The 18,549-nt window shown below is 39.4% G+C and overlaps 1 protein-coding gene across 1 annotated transcript in view; it reads right to left on the reverse strand.

Moving 5' to 3' along the window:
- Positions 1–382: 382 nt before the first annotated feature.
- Positions 383–18,549, reverse strand: part of aldh7a1 (aldehyde dehydrogenase 7 family, member A1) — a 48,310-nt gene continuing 30,143 nt past the window's right edge. Inside the window, exons 11-18 of the mRNA XM_072584717.1 lie at positions 15,060–15,154; positions 14,814–14,898; positions 11,470–11,576; positions 10,956–11,072; positions 10,519–10,616; positions 9,869–9,942; positions 7,778–7,853; positions 383–714 (exon numbers count right to left, since the gene is read on the reverse strand). Coding sequence (XP_072440818.1) covers positions 660–714; positions 7,778–7,853; positions 9,869–9,942; positions 10,519–10,616; positions 10,956–11,072; positions 11,470–11,576; positions 14,814–14,898; positions 15,060–15,154 — 707 coding nt within the window. The 3' untranslated portion in view covers positions 383–659. The remainder of the gene's footprint in view (positions 715–7,777; positions 7,854–9,868; positions 9,943–10,518; positions 10,617–10,955; positions 11,073–11,469; positions 11,577–14,813; positions 14,899–15,059; positions 15,155–18,549) is intronic.

Here is an 18,549-nt window from a genome sequence, read left to right on the forward strand (position 1 = left end):
ACCAATTGGTTAAAAAGTATGAAAAAGGAATCAGAGAAAGGAATGCCAACAATTTATACGTCAAGTACCTCCTTCACTTCCACCCACCAAATGTGTGGTTGGAGATGTGGTTCTAGGATCGGGCTTATCAGCCGCACCAGGACTCTCAGAACCCCATGACCAGTGACACGGAATTTCCTACATGGACAATCACACTTGTTAGCGAGTGATTATCAACAACGATATTACGCAGTGCAAAATGTGGATAAGCCCGAGGACACTATGCCATCCCCTGAAGAGGCTACTTTAATAATTTTTGCCATCAAGAACTCAAAGGGAAGAATTACATTTTTAAGACAAAATTTTTAAAAAATCTGTTCAACGAAGCAAGACCTCAAATGAATAATTTCAAAACACCAGGTTTTATTTCCATCTTCGGTACTATTGTCAGGAAAGAAATACATGAGCTTTTGAATCAGCAGAAACAAAAAAAAAAGTGATTTGTAGAATTTCACACACCTGAAAAATGAAAAAGAGTATATAAAAACTCATTTCTGATAAATCATAGGTATAGTTATTCCACATCATTCACATGATCTTATTCCTCTGCTGCAAAATAGCCTAATTTTCTTGTTCCTCGGTGGAACGCTTGAGTGCTGCAAAAGTGTCAGTGGCTCTCATTACTCAAACTTGATTCCTTGAGCGAGAGGAAGTTCCTTGCTATAGTTGATGGTGCTAAGGGGAGACAAAGAAAGGGTTACTTGTAATCAATAAAGCAATAATATCTGAGGTAAGGAATTTTTCAGAAAAATCAGCAGGACCATCAAACTAACATAATGGGGCTATCATTGGTTAACTCTGGACATAGACAGGGGGAAGAAAACATTTAAAAAATAATTTTGAAGGAGCTTTGTTAATTTTGGATGAGGCTTTGAAGTTTACAGCATCTCCTAAAAATGGTTCTTATATTTTGCTTTATTGAGACAGTAACTACAATAACACATACAAAAGCAAGGATATTTTGAGAATAGATTAAAATGGGAGATGCAAGATTTAGTCAATAAAATGCACAAAGTGTTGGGAAGGCTCGAGTATTAATTAGCATCTCTGCTGTTCTTGAAAGATAAAAAAAAACTAATTTTAATATGAAATTCTACAACCCAAAGTGAAATAGAAATAGGTTCTGTAGCTTAAAAACAATTGACTGAATGCACTTAAAAAAAATTCCACAGGACGTTAAGACAGGTTTCTTGTTCACTAACATCAAGCTTTTAACTACCACATACACTATCCTGGAACAAGTTATTTTGTACAGCGAAGAAATCTCATCTTAAAACCCTGATCCCAGAAATTCCACCCAGCTCTTAGAAAATCCAAAGTTTCACAATTGTTTTACTGACACCTATAGGTCAAGTTTGCATCTCCACATTCAGAATAACAACTTGTGTTGATATAGGGGCTTTAATGTAGAAAAACCACCCAAAGCACTTCATGTAAGCATCATGACAAAAATGGACACAGGCAGAGTCAGAGTCATAAACAGGAGAGGCCCACAGCCTGATGAAAATTCTGGGTTATAAAAGAAGGTCTTAAAAGGAGAGAAAAAAAAATGGAAAAGTGAAGCATTTCATCAAGAGAAACATCAAGGGGAGGATATTATTGCTGGACTGTTAGTTCAGACATCCAGGGAACCCAAATTTGAATCTATCCATGGCAGTTGGTGGAATTTGAATTCAATAAAAATCTGGAATTAAGAGTCTAATAATGACCATCAATTCATTGGGGATTGCCCAGAAAAACCCATCTAGTTCATGGATGTCCTTTACGGAAGGAAACTACCACTCTTACCTGGTCTGGCCTAATGTGATTCCAGACCCACAGCAATATGGCTGACTCTCAACTACCCTCTCGGCAATTAGGGTTGGGCAATAAATGCTGGCCCTGCATTTATCATACAAATGAATAAGAAAAAAAAATAAAGAATGAAATTTCAGAGAATGAAATCTTGGTGACTGCCAACAGTGAGGAATAAATGAAATTACAGAGAAATCTAGGAACAGAGATCAGTGGTAGGCATTTAATATTAAGCCTAGAGAATATCCCAGAGTTAGGGAGGTGCAAGTGAGCAATTTAAACATGATGATGAGAATCTTAAAATGCTGCTCTTTCCTAGGATAGGTCAACAATTTCAGACATAACAGATTTGTATGGGGTGAGATTCAGACCATTGCATTTTTGGATAAGTTGAGAATGAGAAATTCTGAAGGTTAAAAAGAGCAGCAAAAATTGAATTGGAATAATAGGGATTGGAAGGTGTGGAAGCTACCAGCAGCAATAGTGGTCTTTGTAATGAAAATATATGGAGTGAGGCTCAACTCAGGATTAATTAGAACAAGAAGGTTGGCAGGAGGAGATGAAGACAATGACATTTCGAATAATTAAGTAGAGCAAATTGTGGCTCAAAATCTGAATGTTGGAAAGGCAGTGCATAGTGACATGGGTTAAGAGTTAAAACTGAGTCTTAACAGCTTAAAATATGTCTTCCAAAAATAACACTAAGAGCAACATATGCATGAAGATGATGAGAACAAAGAATAAATCCCAAATGTGTTCTAGTAACATTGTGGGAAATGGACAGGACTAACGGATTGACTAATATGAGGGAAGAGTTGAAGAGTGTGGTGCTGAAAAGGCGCAGCCAGTCAGGCAGCATCCGATGAGCAGGCGAATCGATGTTTCGGGCATAAACTCTTCATCAGGAATGAGGCTTGTGGCCTAAGAGGACTGAGAGATAAATGGGAGGGGGGGTGGGGCTGGGCAGAAGATAGCTGGGAATGCGATAGGTAGATGAAAGTGGGGGTGATAGTGATAGGTTAGAGAGGAGGGTGGAACAGATAGGTGGGAAGGAAGATGAGCAGGTAGGACAGGGCAAGAGCCGGGTGCCAAGTCGGAAGGCTGGGTCTAGGATTAGGTGGATAAGGAAACTGGTGAAATCCACATTCATCCCATGTAGTTGGAGGGTCAAAAGGGTGGAAGATCAAGCGTTCTTCCTCCAGGCAATGGGTGCTTAGCGTTGGACTGTGGAGGCGGCCCAGGACTTGCATGTCCTTGACGGAGCAGGAGAGGGGGTTAAAGCATTCAGCCATGGGACAGTGGTTTTGTTTCGTGCGTGTCTCCCAGCGATGTTCTTTGAAATGTTCTGCAATTAGGCATCCTGTCTCCCCAACATAGATGAGACGACATTGGGAGCAATAGACAGTAGATGAGGTGTGTGGAAGTACAGGTAAATCTCAGTCAGATGTGGAAGGATCCTTTGGATGGAAGTAAGGGGGGAGCTGTGGGTGCAGTTTTTGTACTTCTTGTGGGGATAGGGGGAACGTGCTGGACGGGATGGTAGGCGTGCACCTTACAAGGGAGTCGCGGAGGGAATGATTTCTCTGGAAGGCAGATATGGGGAGGGAGGGAAATATATCCCTGGTGGTGGGGTATATTTATAGTGGTGGAAATGGTGGTGGATGATGTGGTGCATCTGGAGGTTGGTGGGGTGGATGGTGTGAACCAGGGACTTCTATCCTTGTTGCGATTGGAGGGGTGGGATTCAAGGGTGGAAATACGGGAAGCGGAGGAGACGTGCTGGAGAGCATTGTTGACCACGTGGGAGGGGAAATTGCAGTCTTTGAAGGAGGTCATCTGGGACGCCAACTTGCAAAACATTTCAGAGAACACCTCAGGGACATATCCACTAAACAACCCCACACCCCCATGGACGAACACTAATTCCCCCTCCCACTCCACCAAGGACATGCAAGTCCTGGGCCTCCTCCACCGCCAAACCCTAACCACCCGCCGCCTGGAGGAAGAATGCCTCATCTTCTGCCTTGGGACCCTCCAACCACACGGGATCAATGTGGATTTCACCAGTTTCCTCATTTCCCCTCCCCCATCTAATTCCAGATCCAGCCTTCCAACTTGGCACCACCCTCTTGACCGGTCCTACCTACCCATTTTCCTTCTTACCTATCCACTCCACCCTGCTTTTTGACCTATCAACCTTCAGCCCCACCTTCATCTTCCTTCATCTACCTATCTCATTTCCAGCTACATTCCCCCCAGCCCCACCCCCCTTCCCATTTATCTCTCAGCCCCCTTAGGTCCCAAGCCTCATTCCTAGTGAAGGGCGTATGCCCAAAACGTCGATTCTCCTGCTCCTCGAATGCTGCCTGACTGATCTCCAGCATCTGCAGTCCTCACCTTTCTCCTAATAAGGAAAACCAGATGGGTGTGATCTCATTATCTATCCTTTTTTAAATCTTTCCTAATGTACTCAGCCATGCCAAAGTCTGTTAGAATAATTAGTAGAAAAAAATTGCAGTCTGTCAGATCGATTTGCAGTTGGTAGTGGGAGATGAGCCAACACTTCCTCACAAGACAACACACTCATTCCAGGTATCAGTCAAGTAAATCTTCTCTTAACTGTCTCCAAAATTTACATTCTTTCGTAAATAAAGTGACTATTTCTGTATGCAGCATGGCAGGTATGGTCTCACCAGTGTCCTGTACAACCAAACATGACCTACCTACTTTCATGTTCCCCTCATAGTAAACAAAACCAATCTATTAACATTCCTGATTACTTGCTAATTTGCATACTAACTTTCAAAATATGAGTATAAGAACACCTAGATCCCTCTGCATTTCAGAGTTATTTAATTTTTTACCATTCAGGTAACATGGTTCTTTTGTATTTCAATCGATGTTCTTGTCCAGTTCCCTCATGTCCTTTTCACAATTTACTCTTCTATCTACATTAATAGCAACTTTAGCAACCATATTGCCAATCCCTTTCTCCAAGCTGTTGATATAAATGGAGGCTGCAGCAATGATTCCTGTGGCACACTGCTCATTACATCGTGCCATCCATAAATAGACTTATTAATGCATCCTCTGCATATGTTGCTGGCAAGCCCAACTTCTATCTACGCCAGTATGTTACCCCTATACCATGAGCTCCTTTTTCCAAAATAGCCTTTCATATGGCATCTTATGAAATGCCTTTTGTGAGATTTAAGTACACTACTTAAATCAGATCCCCTTTATACACAAGCATGCCACATCCTCAAAGAACTCCAATATTTTGGTTAAACATAACTTCTGTTTCACAAATCCATGTTGGCTCTGACTGACGACCTTAAATTGTACTAAATGCCCTGCTATAATATCTTTACTAAGACATTCAAACATTTTCCCTATGACAGACGTTAGAGGAACTGTCTTAGATTCTGGCTCTCTCCATTTTTGAATAAAACATCTTCCAATTTAATAGTACCTTGCCAAAATCTAGGGAGTTTTCAAAAATTAGAACCAACAAATCATCTATCCAACTACATTTTTAAAGACCCTAGAATGAAGTCCATCAAGAAGATACAGAAGTCGAGATGTCATTAAATATCCTGCAATAGGAGAAAGTAACTAGGCCATAGCATCGGGCCAGGAGGCTGCGGCAAAAACGATAGTATGAAGCAAATGGAGAAGGCAATGCTGAGCAAGATGTGGCAGAAATACTCAATGTTTGGAGATTCAAAATTCTGGGTCCTGGCTTGTGATACTACGTGCCAAATCTTTCAATCTGGGTCATAATCCCCATTTCCAACTTAGATCAAACTAAAAGTTGCCCAGTTACCTTTGGAGAAGCTTTCCGGCTAAACCTCCAAGCCAGGAGCCATCTCCTCCAAAGCTGTACACACCTGTCCAGGAATCCATACAGGCAGTAGAGTGACCACAGAGTAATGATGGGTCAATCACAGTTCTATAGTTCTGGAGTCTCATGTAGACCAGACTGGGTAATATTTGCTACTCTAAAGAATACTAGTGAACAAGATAGTTTTAGGACAATGAAAATGGTTACATGGTCGTCATCATGCTAGCTTTTTATTCCAGTTGAATTCAAATTTCACCCGTCTGCCATGGTAAGATTCAAACCTAACTGTGCTGAATAAATTAGATGAGGAATAATTAGAAGAATGCAAAACTAGGGGCTGTGAATAAAGGCTAGTTACTAAGAACAAATCCAGTAGTGAAGTAAGAAGACATTATTGCACTAAGCGGTTAGAATGTGAAACTCACTACAACAAGTGGTGAATATAAATAGCTTAGATGCTTTTGAACAGATTAAGGTAAGAACATCATGGTGGAGACCTAACCAGTCAAGAAGGTAGAGCAGTGTCTGGCAGATATGCTGGTGAAATTCAGTGTTGATCTTAGCTTAGGAATGGGATTTTCTGTTATTTTTTAAGTGGCTTGTTTGGCCTATTGGCCAACAGGAATGGGTAGAGGAATGGCGAGTGGTGCAGGAATGGGTAGAGGAACGGTCTATGCTAACTGCCAGAATGATTGACAATCTCCACACTGTAGCGGTTGTAACGAGGTCAGCCAGGTTGCCCTCACAGAAGAAGAGTTCCCTGATTGGACCAGATTAACAGCCATAATCAGGGAGCCCTTGCCAACAGATTTAAGTCAGCAATTCTGTTCACTCTGACAGCTGGCTCTGAGGGAGCTGGATAAATATCAACGACTCTTCACGAGTAAATAAAGGGTGACTTGGTGACGGGTTACTGGCCTCTAGTGGAGTTATTTCACGTATCACACACATGGAAAAAATTGGCAAAGTGAGTAGAGAACCAATCTCCTTAGGATGATTTTCTCAGCCTTAGTACTTCCTACACAGATCCAATCCCTTGTGGATCAATTCTACCTGTGTGTAAGTAACAAAAATTCTTATTGCTGTGCTGTATTTAGGTTCACTTCGAGTTATCCATTAATGTCATCATTAATTTTTTAAAAAGCCACTGGCTCCTAAAACAGTAAATGCTTGTTGGGTTGAAGGGCATGTTTGTGTGTTGTACTTTCCATGCAGGTCTGTGTAATCACAGGCAAACCCAACAGGTCAGGACAGGACTGCTAGGCTTCAGGCTTCAAATGGGTGGAGCAGCAGCATGGCAAGTATCTGGGGAGCAAGTGGGGAAAGGACAAACTACTGTTAAATAAATGGACTGCTGCCACTGTCTTTAACAATTACATGAGGACAGGCAGAGTTCCTGTAAAATTTCCAGTTAAGCTAAAACATTTCCTTTAAAATTATGCAGCAATGAAACTATCATTTTAAAATTTACATTTTGACACTTTGGATCTAAATCCTGCTCATTGAACTTACAGCAACAAGATGAAGGAAAAGGATTGTCAAAAAATGTAAAATTTTTGAAGTTCTTAGTTGGTTTGTGAAGTAGTGGTTTAAAATCAAATGTATTTTTTTCCCCAATGTCAGCATATCCGGTCTCCTTTCTGGTGTTTAATTGGCATTTTGCCAATTAGTTCATTAGGATTTGCTGCTTTACAAATCAAAAATTGGGCAAATACTTTGTATATATTCACTAAGCAAACAATGGATGAAATATCTCCGTCTCTGCCGACTTATCTCTGTATACATACAGCACTTGAACATTTGCCACATCCAAGTGTGACATCTGAAAATTCAACAATACATTTTACTTCAAAGCATGGCTTTAAAAAAAAAAGGAACGTAAAGAAACATTTACATCAAAGGGAATGTGACATGGTATATCTACTAGCTTTTTCTGAAGTTCCTGTTTTAGAGAATAAAGCTCAGATTTCTAGTTTCAAGAATGTCAACCAATGTACAGATAAAATGTGAAGTTTAAAGTTCTTCAGTGTGTTTTTTTAAAAATCTGTTTTGTTACCTGATGATATTCAAGTAATGAAGATGAACAACACATTTACATACCAGGTAGACCTCCTCATATAGTGTTTCCAAGCATCACTGCCAGACTCTCTACCACCACCAGTATGTTTTTCTCCACCTAAAAACATCAGAAAAAAAACTATTTCAATTTCCTTAACTTTGTAAATCAAAAGCATATCTGTTTTTAGAAGCAGTAGTGCCTTGTATCATTATCTTTTGCAGGGATCAACGGTATCATTGTGTGACAAGGGGTGAGGGGTTTAATTGTAACCCACTTCTTGCCCTCAGATATACAAAAATGCGTTTGGATCAGATGGCAAGCTAAAATGTTAAAATGCTGAAACAGAACTCACTGGAGGCAGCACAAGGGTAAGACAAATAACTCTTCCTTAGGAGCAGGGAGCAAGGACTATGTCATTCAAACCTTTGCAAAGAGGCTTATTATTTCTGTTCTCAATTCACCTTGGTACGTTTTCACAGAGCTCCGGAAACAGTACAAGTAGAAGGGAAGGTGAAAGGCTGAATACATGAGGGAAGTGTATTTATAGCACAGCTTCTGTGCTCTGAGTAGCAGTGCTTTTTCACGGCCCCACTTGCAAACCTATACATAACCACCTATCTCTACAATCTGTTGACACCCCTCACCCTTCCATTATCAACCCAAAACCAATATCCTCATTCGACCTCACTGCAACCCACACAGCCTTCATCCTCCACTGATCACCACCGTACATTCCAACCACATTTTGGCACCCCAACCCAATTCCTCAGGATATCAAACCTAATAGTCAGGAATCATAACCAAGGCTGTGACCTTGGCTGACGATTCTTGCCACCCAACAAAAACCTAAAGCCCATGAGTCAATCAAGCTAGTTTCAGGGTAGGGATCCTGCTCAAAAAAAGACAACACTGCTGCAGAATTAAAGCTCCAGAGTATTAGTGGTCATAACTCCTCTCTCCTGCTCCAAACCCCTGCCCAGTAAATATCAGGGTCAAAAATTCCAAAGGAGCATCTTTAAAGAGGTTAGGAAGCTGCAAATCATGGTACTGCTGAGGGAGCAAATGAGAGGTTTGCAGGAGGCCCTGACAAACATCAAGATTTATGCCAGAAATAAAGAACAAGAGTTTCTCAAATGGTGGAAAGATTGTCACAACTCTTAAACCTGAATAGCCATATTTAAAGTACTTTGACACTGCATCATATTAATGAGGAAAATTTTCATTTCCTCTCATAGAAATCAGTACTGGGAGCATCTTAAACAAGTTTGCGAAACTAGATTCGGCAATAGATTCCAGCTTTATAGGGGACAGACAAGTGTTTTTGTGGCCGTAGATGTTTTTCAGGCTGGTGCGTTGCCTTCTCAATGCGACATCTTTTCAGGGAGGGAGAACAGCTTTTATTTTGCATATTAGAACGAATAATCTGGGTGGGAAGTAAAATGTGACCCTGCAGAAAGTTAGCAAGCAAGATCTCTTATGTAGTAATCTCCAGGTTACTGCCAGTCCCACATACAAGAATGAAGAGAAACAGAAGTTAATACAGAGTTGAACACTAGTTGCAAACATGGTTCAGGAGGGAGGGCTTCAGATCCCTGAGGCACTGGGACTAGTTCTGGGAAAGCTGGCACCTGTACAAGATGAAGGCGCTGCACCCGAACAGAGCTGAAACAGAGTTCCTTGCAGGGTGTTTTGCAAGTGCCACAGGAAGACTTTTAAACAATTCAGCAGGGGTGTAGGTTCCAAGAGAGATTATAGAGGAACAATAGAGTGCACAAAATACCTAGAGAAGGATAGCATCAAAGAATTGAATATTTTGTAGCACAGAGGGTATCAAAATTGCTTCAGTTTGGTTGAATACAGCAGAGGATCTATTCTGGGCATTCATTGTCCATTACAACATGAACTACACAATTTATACAGATTTACTGCAACTGCATATATATCATCACTTAAGTGGAAATAAACTAAATGTGTACTTGATCTGCAGGTTATTAATTATGCAACATATTTCAAATATATTTTAAGACTTCTTTGTGATACGACAAATATAATTTCAAAACTACTCTTACATTAAAACCCTATGAAATCATGTACCATTTAAAAAAGTCGGGTAAACTATACAAAATCATTACCGAAAGCTCCTCCAATTTCAGCTCCACTGGTTGGAATGTTAACATTTACAATTCCGCAGTCGGAACCTTTGGGTCTGAACAGAAATAAAAGTTTGTAATTTAGTAGGACTGAGTCTCAAGAAATAGATGATACATCTGAACATTTTTTTTCAAATCCACTATTTTGCATCGTGCATTACTAAAACCATTTCCAACTCTAACCTGCTGCATTTTGCATGTGATAGAAAATATAATGTGAGTAAAGCAAAGGTGAACAATTCGAAATCAGGAAGATTGCACATATACAATTACTCATTGAGCATAATTTAAGAAAACGTTGATGAGCTGAATGTAAGTAAAACTTTAAAATAAAGTCAGATGACACCTGGCTTATTGTAGTTCCAATCATTTATTTCTTTTTCCACAATTTAGAAGTCACTGTTCCAAAATAAAAATGAATGTTCGTGTTTAAAACCAAAATGCATAGTTAAAACCTGTACATGGGGTGAGGAGCGGAGGAGAGTGAGAACATCGCATTGGTTCTTGTGCGTCGAACCAATGGCAGCTTATTTTATTTTACTTTACAAAGAGCTGTATTAGTACAATACATCTGACTCCCACACATCCACTTTTTAAAACCATTGTCACAAGAAATGAATAAAAACTCTTACCCCATCCAACGGAACATTCTGCCTACATCCTTGGTGAAGATGCTACTGGAGAGCCCCTGTTTAACTTCATTGTTCCACGCAAATGCCTCTTCTTCAGACTGTAAAAACAATTCAGTGTTCAGAGACGTAAAGCAGTGTGCAAAAGCTCATAACACAGAAAACAACGTATTGACACCAAACAGCTGTGTGTTACAAATCAATTCAGAATGGGGTGCAAGGCTTTCGTGTGAGCCATTGCACATTAACCAAAATGCTCCACAAATTCTTGTGCAATTATAAAAACTCAAAAAAAAACCAACTGTAATAGAATTCTACAGTTGCAAAGAGTCAGTACTTTACTTCAAAACAGAGCCATTCAAATCTAAATTGAGATTGTGCAAAAGATTCATTCGTCCAGTGTTCCATCGCATTCCATTTTAAACATAAACTTGCTTTACCTTAAATTTAAGAACATACAGAATGGGAGCAAATGTCTCAGTGTGAACAATTGATGCATCGTGGGGAAGTCCAGTCACAATAGTTGGTTCCACATAGTTCCCTGGACGATTAATCACCTGTCATAAGACGGCAGCAATCAATATTAATAAACCTGTCATCATTTTCCTTTGACCAATAAATATGTTTTCACAAAGAAAACAAGGAGAATTCTAAACTTAAATCAAAGCGCAGATATTCTTCATTGACATCACATGAAGTTTGCTAGTTCAAGTAGAGTCAAATGAATAACTGTGAAACAAGTCCTGACCAGAAGCAGCAGCTTAGTGAGAAGTGCCTACAAAAACTAAAGATAGCACTTTTCTAATTAACAGATAAATGCAGTAAATTTTCAATCCTCATCTTATTCATTGCGTCACTCCAGCCTAAATCTGCAAAATCCTATAGAGCTGAATCCTTCTGATTCAGTATTCTCTTCGCCCCTATATCATCCTGCCATTGTGACAAAGGACTTACCTTTCCACCACAAGCCACAGTGCCTCCTTGCTGTTTGGCTTGTTCTACTGCATTCTTGTACATATCTACTGCCTGCTTAGTGTGGAGGGGACCATATAAAGTAGTAGCTGAAAGAAAAGTATATATTTTTTTAAATTACAGTAGTTGCACACACAGCAGTTGAAAATCTGGAATATGGCACCTCAAACAATTCTGTTCCAAACATCAAGAATCAATCTGAAAAATCAGCAGAAATCAAACTATGTTTGCTGCAGACAAGAAGCCTTTTTTTCTAGCAGGGCTCAAATTCATAACCAGTATTTTCAATATCTATGCAAAGGGAGAATTGTGAGAAAAAAAAAAGTTAGCAACAATTCTTATATTTAAAATTTGAAGGAAAAGTAGGCCTTTTGAAAAGAATATAGAGAAATCTCTGATGGTATTGGCATATGGTCCCAATTTAATCACTGCCCTCCTCTCTTGATGTATTAGTATCTCTTCAGGTTTCCATTATTCCTTTTAGTTATTACACTGAATAGTAAATGGCTTTCAAGTTTATCTGGGTGCCTTACATCTGTGGTTCTGCTAGCTGATGTTGTGGTACCACTACTTTCACTCTCGAGTATTCACATCTCAGCTGTCAACACGTCTCACTGCAGCCACGACTACTTGGGGGTTGCCTACTTCTGGGACCAGTTTGTACAGCATTGCTGTCACAGGTTGTCTTTACTGCCACAAACATTGCAACGGGTGAGATTATAAGTATCACCAAAAGAACTGCCTGCTGAAATTCAAAATCCCTAGCTTCTGTCATTAGATTCTCCAAGTTGCTGCCAAGAGGTGGCAAAGAGAACAGGCAACAACTTGAAGTTGGTAGTTAGCCAAAAGAAGTGGGTATCTAGCCCAGACTATGAAGAGGACGGCCAAGGAGGGAGAGAGATATGGCTAGTGAGGTACTGCAGACTGGAGATGGGTGATGCATATGACCTCTTGTGGGAGAATCAAATAGCACAGGATTACCTATTAAAAACCTAGTATCACAATTACACCTTCCATGTAATCTAATCTTAACTATAGCATTACTGCAGAGTCACAACCAGGAATCAGCATCATAGAACAAAACTGAAGATTTTAAAAAAATTATTCAAAAATCATCACTTTGATGACAGATAGCAAAAGGAAATGACACACCTCCTAACTACTAAATGTACAAAGTAAACAAGTTAAACATGTCCAGAAGCCTCGTCTGAGCTAGGCATCATTTTTTTTGTTTTATTGAATGCTGCTACTGATGGTGCTGCTGGTTTCAGCATTAATGCTGGTTTTAAGTTTCTTGACACAATCAGCCCTATTCCATTCCATTTTAAATTTTAAATGGCCAACTAGACTTTGATTCCTGAACTGTATTTAAATTTCCTGAAGGCATTTCCCAAGAAGCCACATGAAAAGCCAGTGTGGAAAACAGAGGTTCATGGTGTAGGGATAGCATATTGGCAAGATGGATTTGCTAGCTAACAGGAAGTGGAGAGTAGCCATTTTTTTCTTACCAGCAAAATGTAACAAGTGAAGTGCCACAGAGAACAGTGTGCAGCCTCCATGTTACACAATTTACATAACCAACTTGATGAAGGGACCAAAGGCTTGGTTACTAAATTTTCTGATGACACAAAGATAAGTTGGAAAATAAAGGTAAAGAAGATATTAGGAGGCTACGTCAGTATATAAACACATTAAGCATGTGAGCAAAGATCTAGCAACGGAAGGATGATGTTGAGAAAATATAAAATCATCCATTTTGGCAGGAAGAACCAGAAAAGTAGATTAGTGAAATTGTGAGAGATTTCAGAGTTCAGAGATGCAGACAGACCTGGCTGTCCTAGTACATAAACAGATCAGTTGTGTAAGGTACAATAAGCAACTAAGAAAGCTAAAACAGTATTATTGTTTACCATAAGGGGAACTGAGTACAAAAGTAGGGAGCCTATGCTTCAGTCATACACAACACTGGTGAGACTGTATCTGGAATGCGGTGCACAATATTGGACATCATGTTTTTAAATAAGATACAAATACATTGGAAGCGATTCAGAGAAATGTACTAGACTAAATGTGCATGTTTCCTTATGAAGAAGATTGGATATGTAAGCCTTATGTAAGATGAGCATTTGGAAGCGACAACTTGAACAAATTGTCAGGTCCTGAGGGCCTTCGACAAAATAGAAACATAAACAATCCTCACTCTTGTGAAAGAATGCAACACTAACCATCACTGTTAAAGAATAAGTGGCCATCCGTTTAAGACCACGATAAAGAAATTTTGTGTCTCAGAAAGCAGAGTATCTTTGGAACTGTCTTCTTCACAATACCATATATTCAGAGTCGTTGAGTCTTCTCAAGGCACGGTAGATACACTCGATATATTTTGAAAGCAAGGAGAGTTGGGAGGTGGGGCTTTGGAAATATGTCAGAACATATAGTAAACAGATCAGCATGACCTTATTGAATGGCAGAGTAGGCATAAAGGGCTCAACAGCCTAATCCTGCTCCTTATTCATATGTTTACATATAATTTGTTTCTATATCCTGTTCTGAATTTCTTAATTATCCTCACAAGCACCAAACACTAAGTCAAACTATCTCAAGGTTACCTGCTCAGTGATGTTCCTGGACAGTTCGAATGAGGTACAGTTCATGGCAACATATTAAATAATTCACATGATTTGATGACGATGATGCTGTCTCTTTGAAAAGGCTGTTTTGTCCTGGGTTTTTGCTGAAGAGAGATTGTAAAGGCAGGGATGCCAAACTGGCTAGTGACAACTGCTTAAATAAATCAACTTAGGGAGCCTTTAAGTTTTTTTCAAAAAAAGAAATTGCAACAATGCAAGGGGAGTGGCCAGCTCTCACAGACCAGACTTTCTAGGTTTTTATTTTAGCTGTAGCAGTCAGAAGTTGTTTAGGGGAGGTTCCAGAAGAGTGGGAAGCTTCAGTAAATGATTCATAGCTGCTACTTTCCCTGAAATATCTCTTAATGTCAATTCCTCCTGGATTGGAAAACAGCATGTAAGAATTTATGTCTGAAATTACCTTTTTACCAAGGGGTATGCTTATAGGATATTACTATATTGGAACAGTTAATTAGCAATAGGTACAGGTACACAATCCTTTATCCAAAATGCTCGGGACCCGCTTGTTTTCGGAATTTGGCATCCCATCTGGAACACACAGGTCACCGATAAAATAAAAGTTAGGGTCGAGGCTGCCTTCTTAAAGAATTATTATGGGGAGTGGTCTGGCCCATAACAATTTATATTTGTTTTCAAATAATGGGTAAGTGGGTTTTCAACAAAGGAGCAAAAACTTACAGTCTAACGGATCTCCAATTCGGACCTGTTTGTAAGCTTTGACCAGTCTTTCCACCACACCATCATGAATACTTTCATGTAAAAACTAAAAAAAAAAGAATAGGCAATATTTAATATTTCTATTTCTCTTAAATTTCTGTAAGTTTATAACATGATTTTTAAACAAATGATTTTTGTAAAACAATTGATTGGTCATTTTGCAAATATTTATTCAGAAAACATTGGACAGTCTCAGGTATAACTCACCAGTCGCCTAGTTGTTGTACACCTCTGTCCTGCAGTCCCCACCGCAGCAAAGAGAACAGATGGAATTACCATGTTTAAATCAGCATCATCGAACACTATAAGGGATAAGATAGTACCAGTCAAATTCCATGAGGAGACACAGTCAGAAAACAAACTTGTTTTTGACGTGCAGCCACAGAGTTATTCACCTGATGTTTAGTCTCCAGCCAACACTACTGAAGACTACCAGCCTTTGCTGGTCTGTACAAAAATCTAATTAAATGTATTAAATTACAGCTTCTTATGGGAAATGACAATCTGATAGCATGGCTATTTATTATTCACTCAATGCCATTTTCATTTCAGCACTTCCAAAGGTATTACACTGATGTTATAGGGTAATCTTTTTGAAATTAGGTACTTTAAAAAAATATCTTTTTTAAACATTTAGTTACCTACTCAGATGTGATTTCATAATCATTGGTCAATCAATTTTCAGTGTTCCACAAATAGCTAGTATCATGGTTGAACTTCAACTGTTAATCAAGTAATAAAGTGGACTGCTCTTCAAAAACCAATTAACCCAGTCTCTTTAGTTTAACAATACAGGTTGCACAAAGAGATTTAAGAGGATGGAAAAGTTAAATATCACTGATTACACAACTGAGAAAGATTCCAAAGTCTTCAAGTGATCATTTATTCAAATTGTACGAGCTTTGTGCTGTATCCAAAAGCTTTGCAAATGTGTATTCCTTTCATAGCATGGGAAAAATAAAAATATTAAAAGGACTACATTGGACATAATAAATAGCATGATGTATTCTCAACAGATAAAATGGAAAGCTATCATTTTAAAACAAGAAAGGTCTCATTTGTCTCATAGTTGAAATGGGAATTCAATTTTAGCTATCATAGAAAAAACAAAAATATAACGTTCAATCCCAGTAATGTCAATTCTGCAGTACTTTATTCTGACCAGGTGATGGCACCTGTACTCTTTTTAACTGGAATTTGAATCCCCTTTAATCATCAATCATTTCAAGAAAGCAAAACTGGTCCTGAAATTCCACATAGGATTTTGCAAGTCTCCCACTATAACTTTAGCAGGGACTTGAGTAATTTCAGCAACATCAGGTCTCTGACTTATTTGCATGGTTCCAGAGTGGAGAGTTCCATTTGCAAAATAATTTGCCTAAAGTGAAACGGTGTCCTGGGAGACGAAAAGGAAAAAAGTGACAAGTAGGAGAGAATGCAATAAGGTCAAAATTAGGTTTACAATTCATGTATGGCAGCATACAAACTGTGATAATGAAGGGTGGTGAGCTTTTGGCATAGATATGGAAGGTAATAGTACATAATATCATGGTGATAAGAGAGACTAGATTCAGATAAATGATTGGCTTGAAACTAAAGAGAGTCATAGAAATGTACAACACAGAAACAGAACTCTTGGTCAACACGTACATGCCGACCAGTTATCCTAAATTAATCTAGTCTCATTTGTCAGCATTTGGCCCATATTCCTCTAAACCCTTTCTATTCATATAACCATCCAGATGCCTTTTAAAATGTTGTAATTGTACCAGCCTCCACCACTTCCGCTTGCAGCTCATTCCATACACACATTACCCTCTGCATGAAAAAGTTATGCCTTAGGTTAGTTTAAATCTTTCCACTCTCAACTTATGCTCTCTAGTTTTGGACTCTCCTACCCTGGGAAAAAAGACATTAGCTATTCATCCCCCATGATCTTATAAACTTCTATAAGGTCACCCCCTCAACCTCTGATGCTCCAGGGAAAACAGCCCCAGCCTATTCAGCCTCTCCCATACAGCTCAAACCCTCCAACAGCAGAAACATCCTTGTAAATCTTTTTTGAACCCTTTCAACTTTAACATCTTTCCTATAGCAGGGAGAATTGAATGCAGCATTCCAAAAGGAGCCTCATGGATAAGGAGTATTTTGGAATGATAGTCAACAAAAGGAAGCAAGTTGGCTGTATTGTTTAAATGCCAGATAGAGATGTTCTAGAGGGGCTGAAGATTCTATTTGATTAGAGTTAAGCAACAATAGACAGAAGCATTATACTGTTGGGTGTATTCTATAAGACACTATCAGTTAAGACGTCAAGGAGCAAATATGAAGGTACATTCCAGAGAAATGCAAAACCTATTTAGCCACTACTTGCATCACCTCCAGTGAGATGCCACAACCGGGCACATATTCCCCTCCCCTCCCTTGTCGGCCTTCCGCAGGTACCATTCCCCCCCAGGACACACTGATCCATTTCTCCTCCATTCCCAACATCACGCCCCATGGCACCTTTCCCTGCAATTGCAGAAGGTGCAACACCTGTCTATTTAATCTTCTCCCTCCTCAATATCCAAGGCCCCTGATACATCTTCCAGGTGAAGCAACAATTTTAGCTGCACTTCACTCAATCTAATCAACCGTATTCACTGTTCACAATGTGGTCTCTTCAACAACAGGGAGATGAAATACAGACTGAGTGACTGATTGGCAGAACATCATGAAAGTGACTCCAAACTTTCAGTTGCCTGCCACTTCAACACACACTGTGGTCCCATGTGAACATGTCTGTCCCAGAACTTGGTGTTCCAGCAAGCCCAGTGTAAGCTTGAAAAAAAAAATCTCATTTTCTGCTTGGGGACCCTATGGCCTCTGGGACTAAACACAGTTAAATAATTTTAGAACCTGATTCCATCCTTCCATGTTTTATTACCCACCACACACTATGGTCTTTTCATGACATGGGTTGCTTAAGCACAGACAATCTATTTCCTCCTGCTCTCATTTTTGCTCATTTAGCTTTTCTTCTGTCCAGGTTTACTTTAAATAATTCCCTCACCTACCTACCCCATTTGTATATCTCGGTCTCCCTCTTCGCCACAATGGTCTCCGTCACCACCTATCCGCTCATCTCCCTACCACCGTCATCTCATCTTGAGCATAAATACCACATTTTCCTAGCTGCTACCACTTCTAATGAACAGTCAATGGTCTTGAAATCTTAACTTGGCTTTTCATTCACAGATGCTGCCAGACCTGCTCAGTTTTGCCAGCAATTTCTGTTTTTGTTTCAGATCTCCAGCATTTGCCATTCTTTGTTTTATTTCAGGGTAGGTAGTTTGATAGTTAGTCATTAAAGGAAACCTAAATAATTTTATTGGGAAGATGATGCAAAGTATATACACTTCGTAGACAAGGCATCAGCTGGTTTGTTAACATGGAGTCGGACAGTCTCCAAATTTCCAAAAAGCTGTTGAGTATGTCTTAACATTCCAGTGTCAGCTGGTGTTCAGTATCAATACATAAAATTATCATAAAGCAAACTAACTCAGACTCTCTTATTAAAAGCAGTTTTGTGTTTAACAGCAAGAAGAAAAACATAACTTCAGAAATTCTTGGGGAAACAATGTACAAGTGAGTGAAAAGAGATCCAAAAAGCAACATGAATAGCTCAGGCATACTAAATAGCGGAGCGTTTGTG

The sequence above is a fragment of the Chiloscyllium punctatum genome, chromosome 2 (genome assembly GCF_047496795.1).
Source record: "Chiloscyllium punctatum isolate Juve2018m chromosome 2, sChiPun1.3, whole genome shotgun sequence".
NCBI classification, from domain to species: domain Eukaryota; kingdom Metazoa; phylum Chordata; class Chondrichthyes; order Orectolobiformes; family Hemiscylliidae; genus Chiloscyllium; species Chiloscyllium punctatum.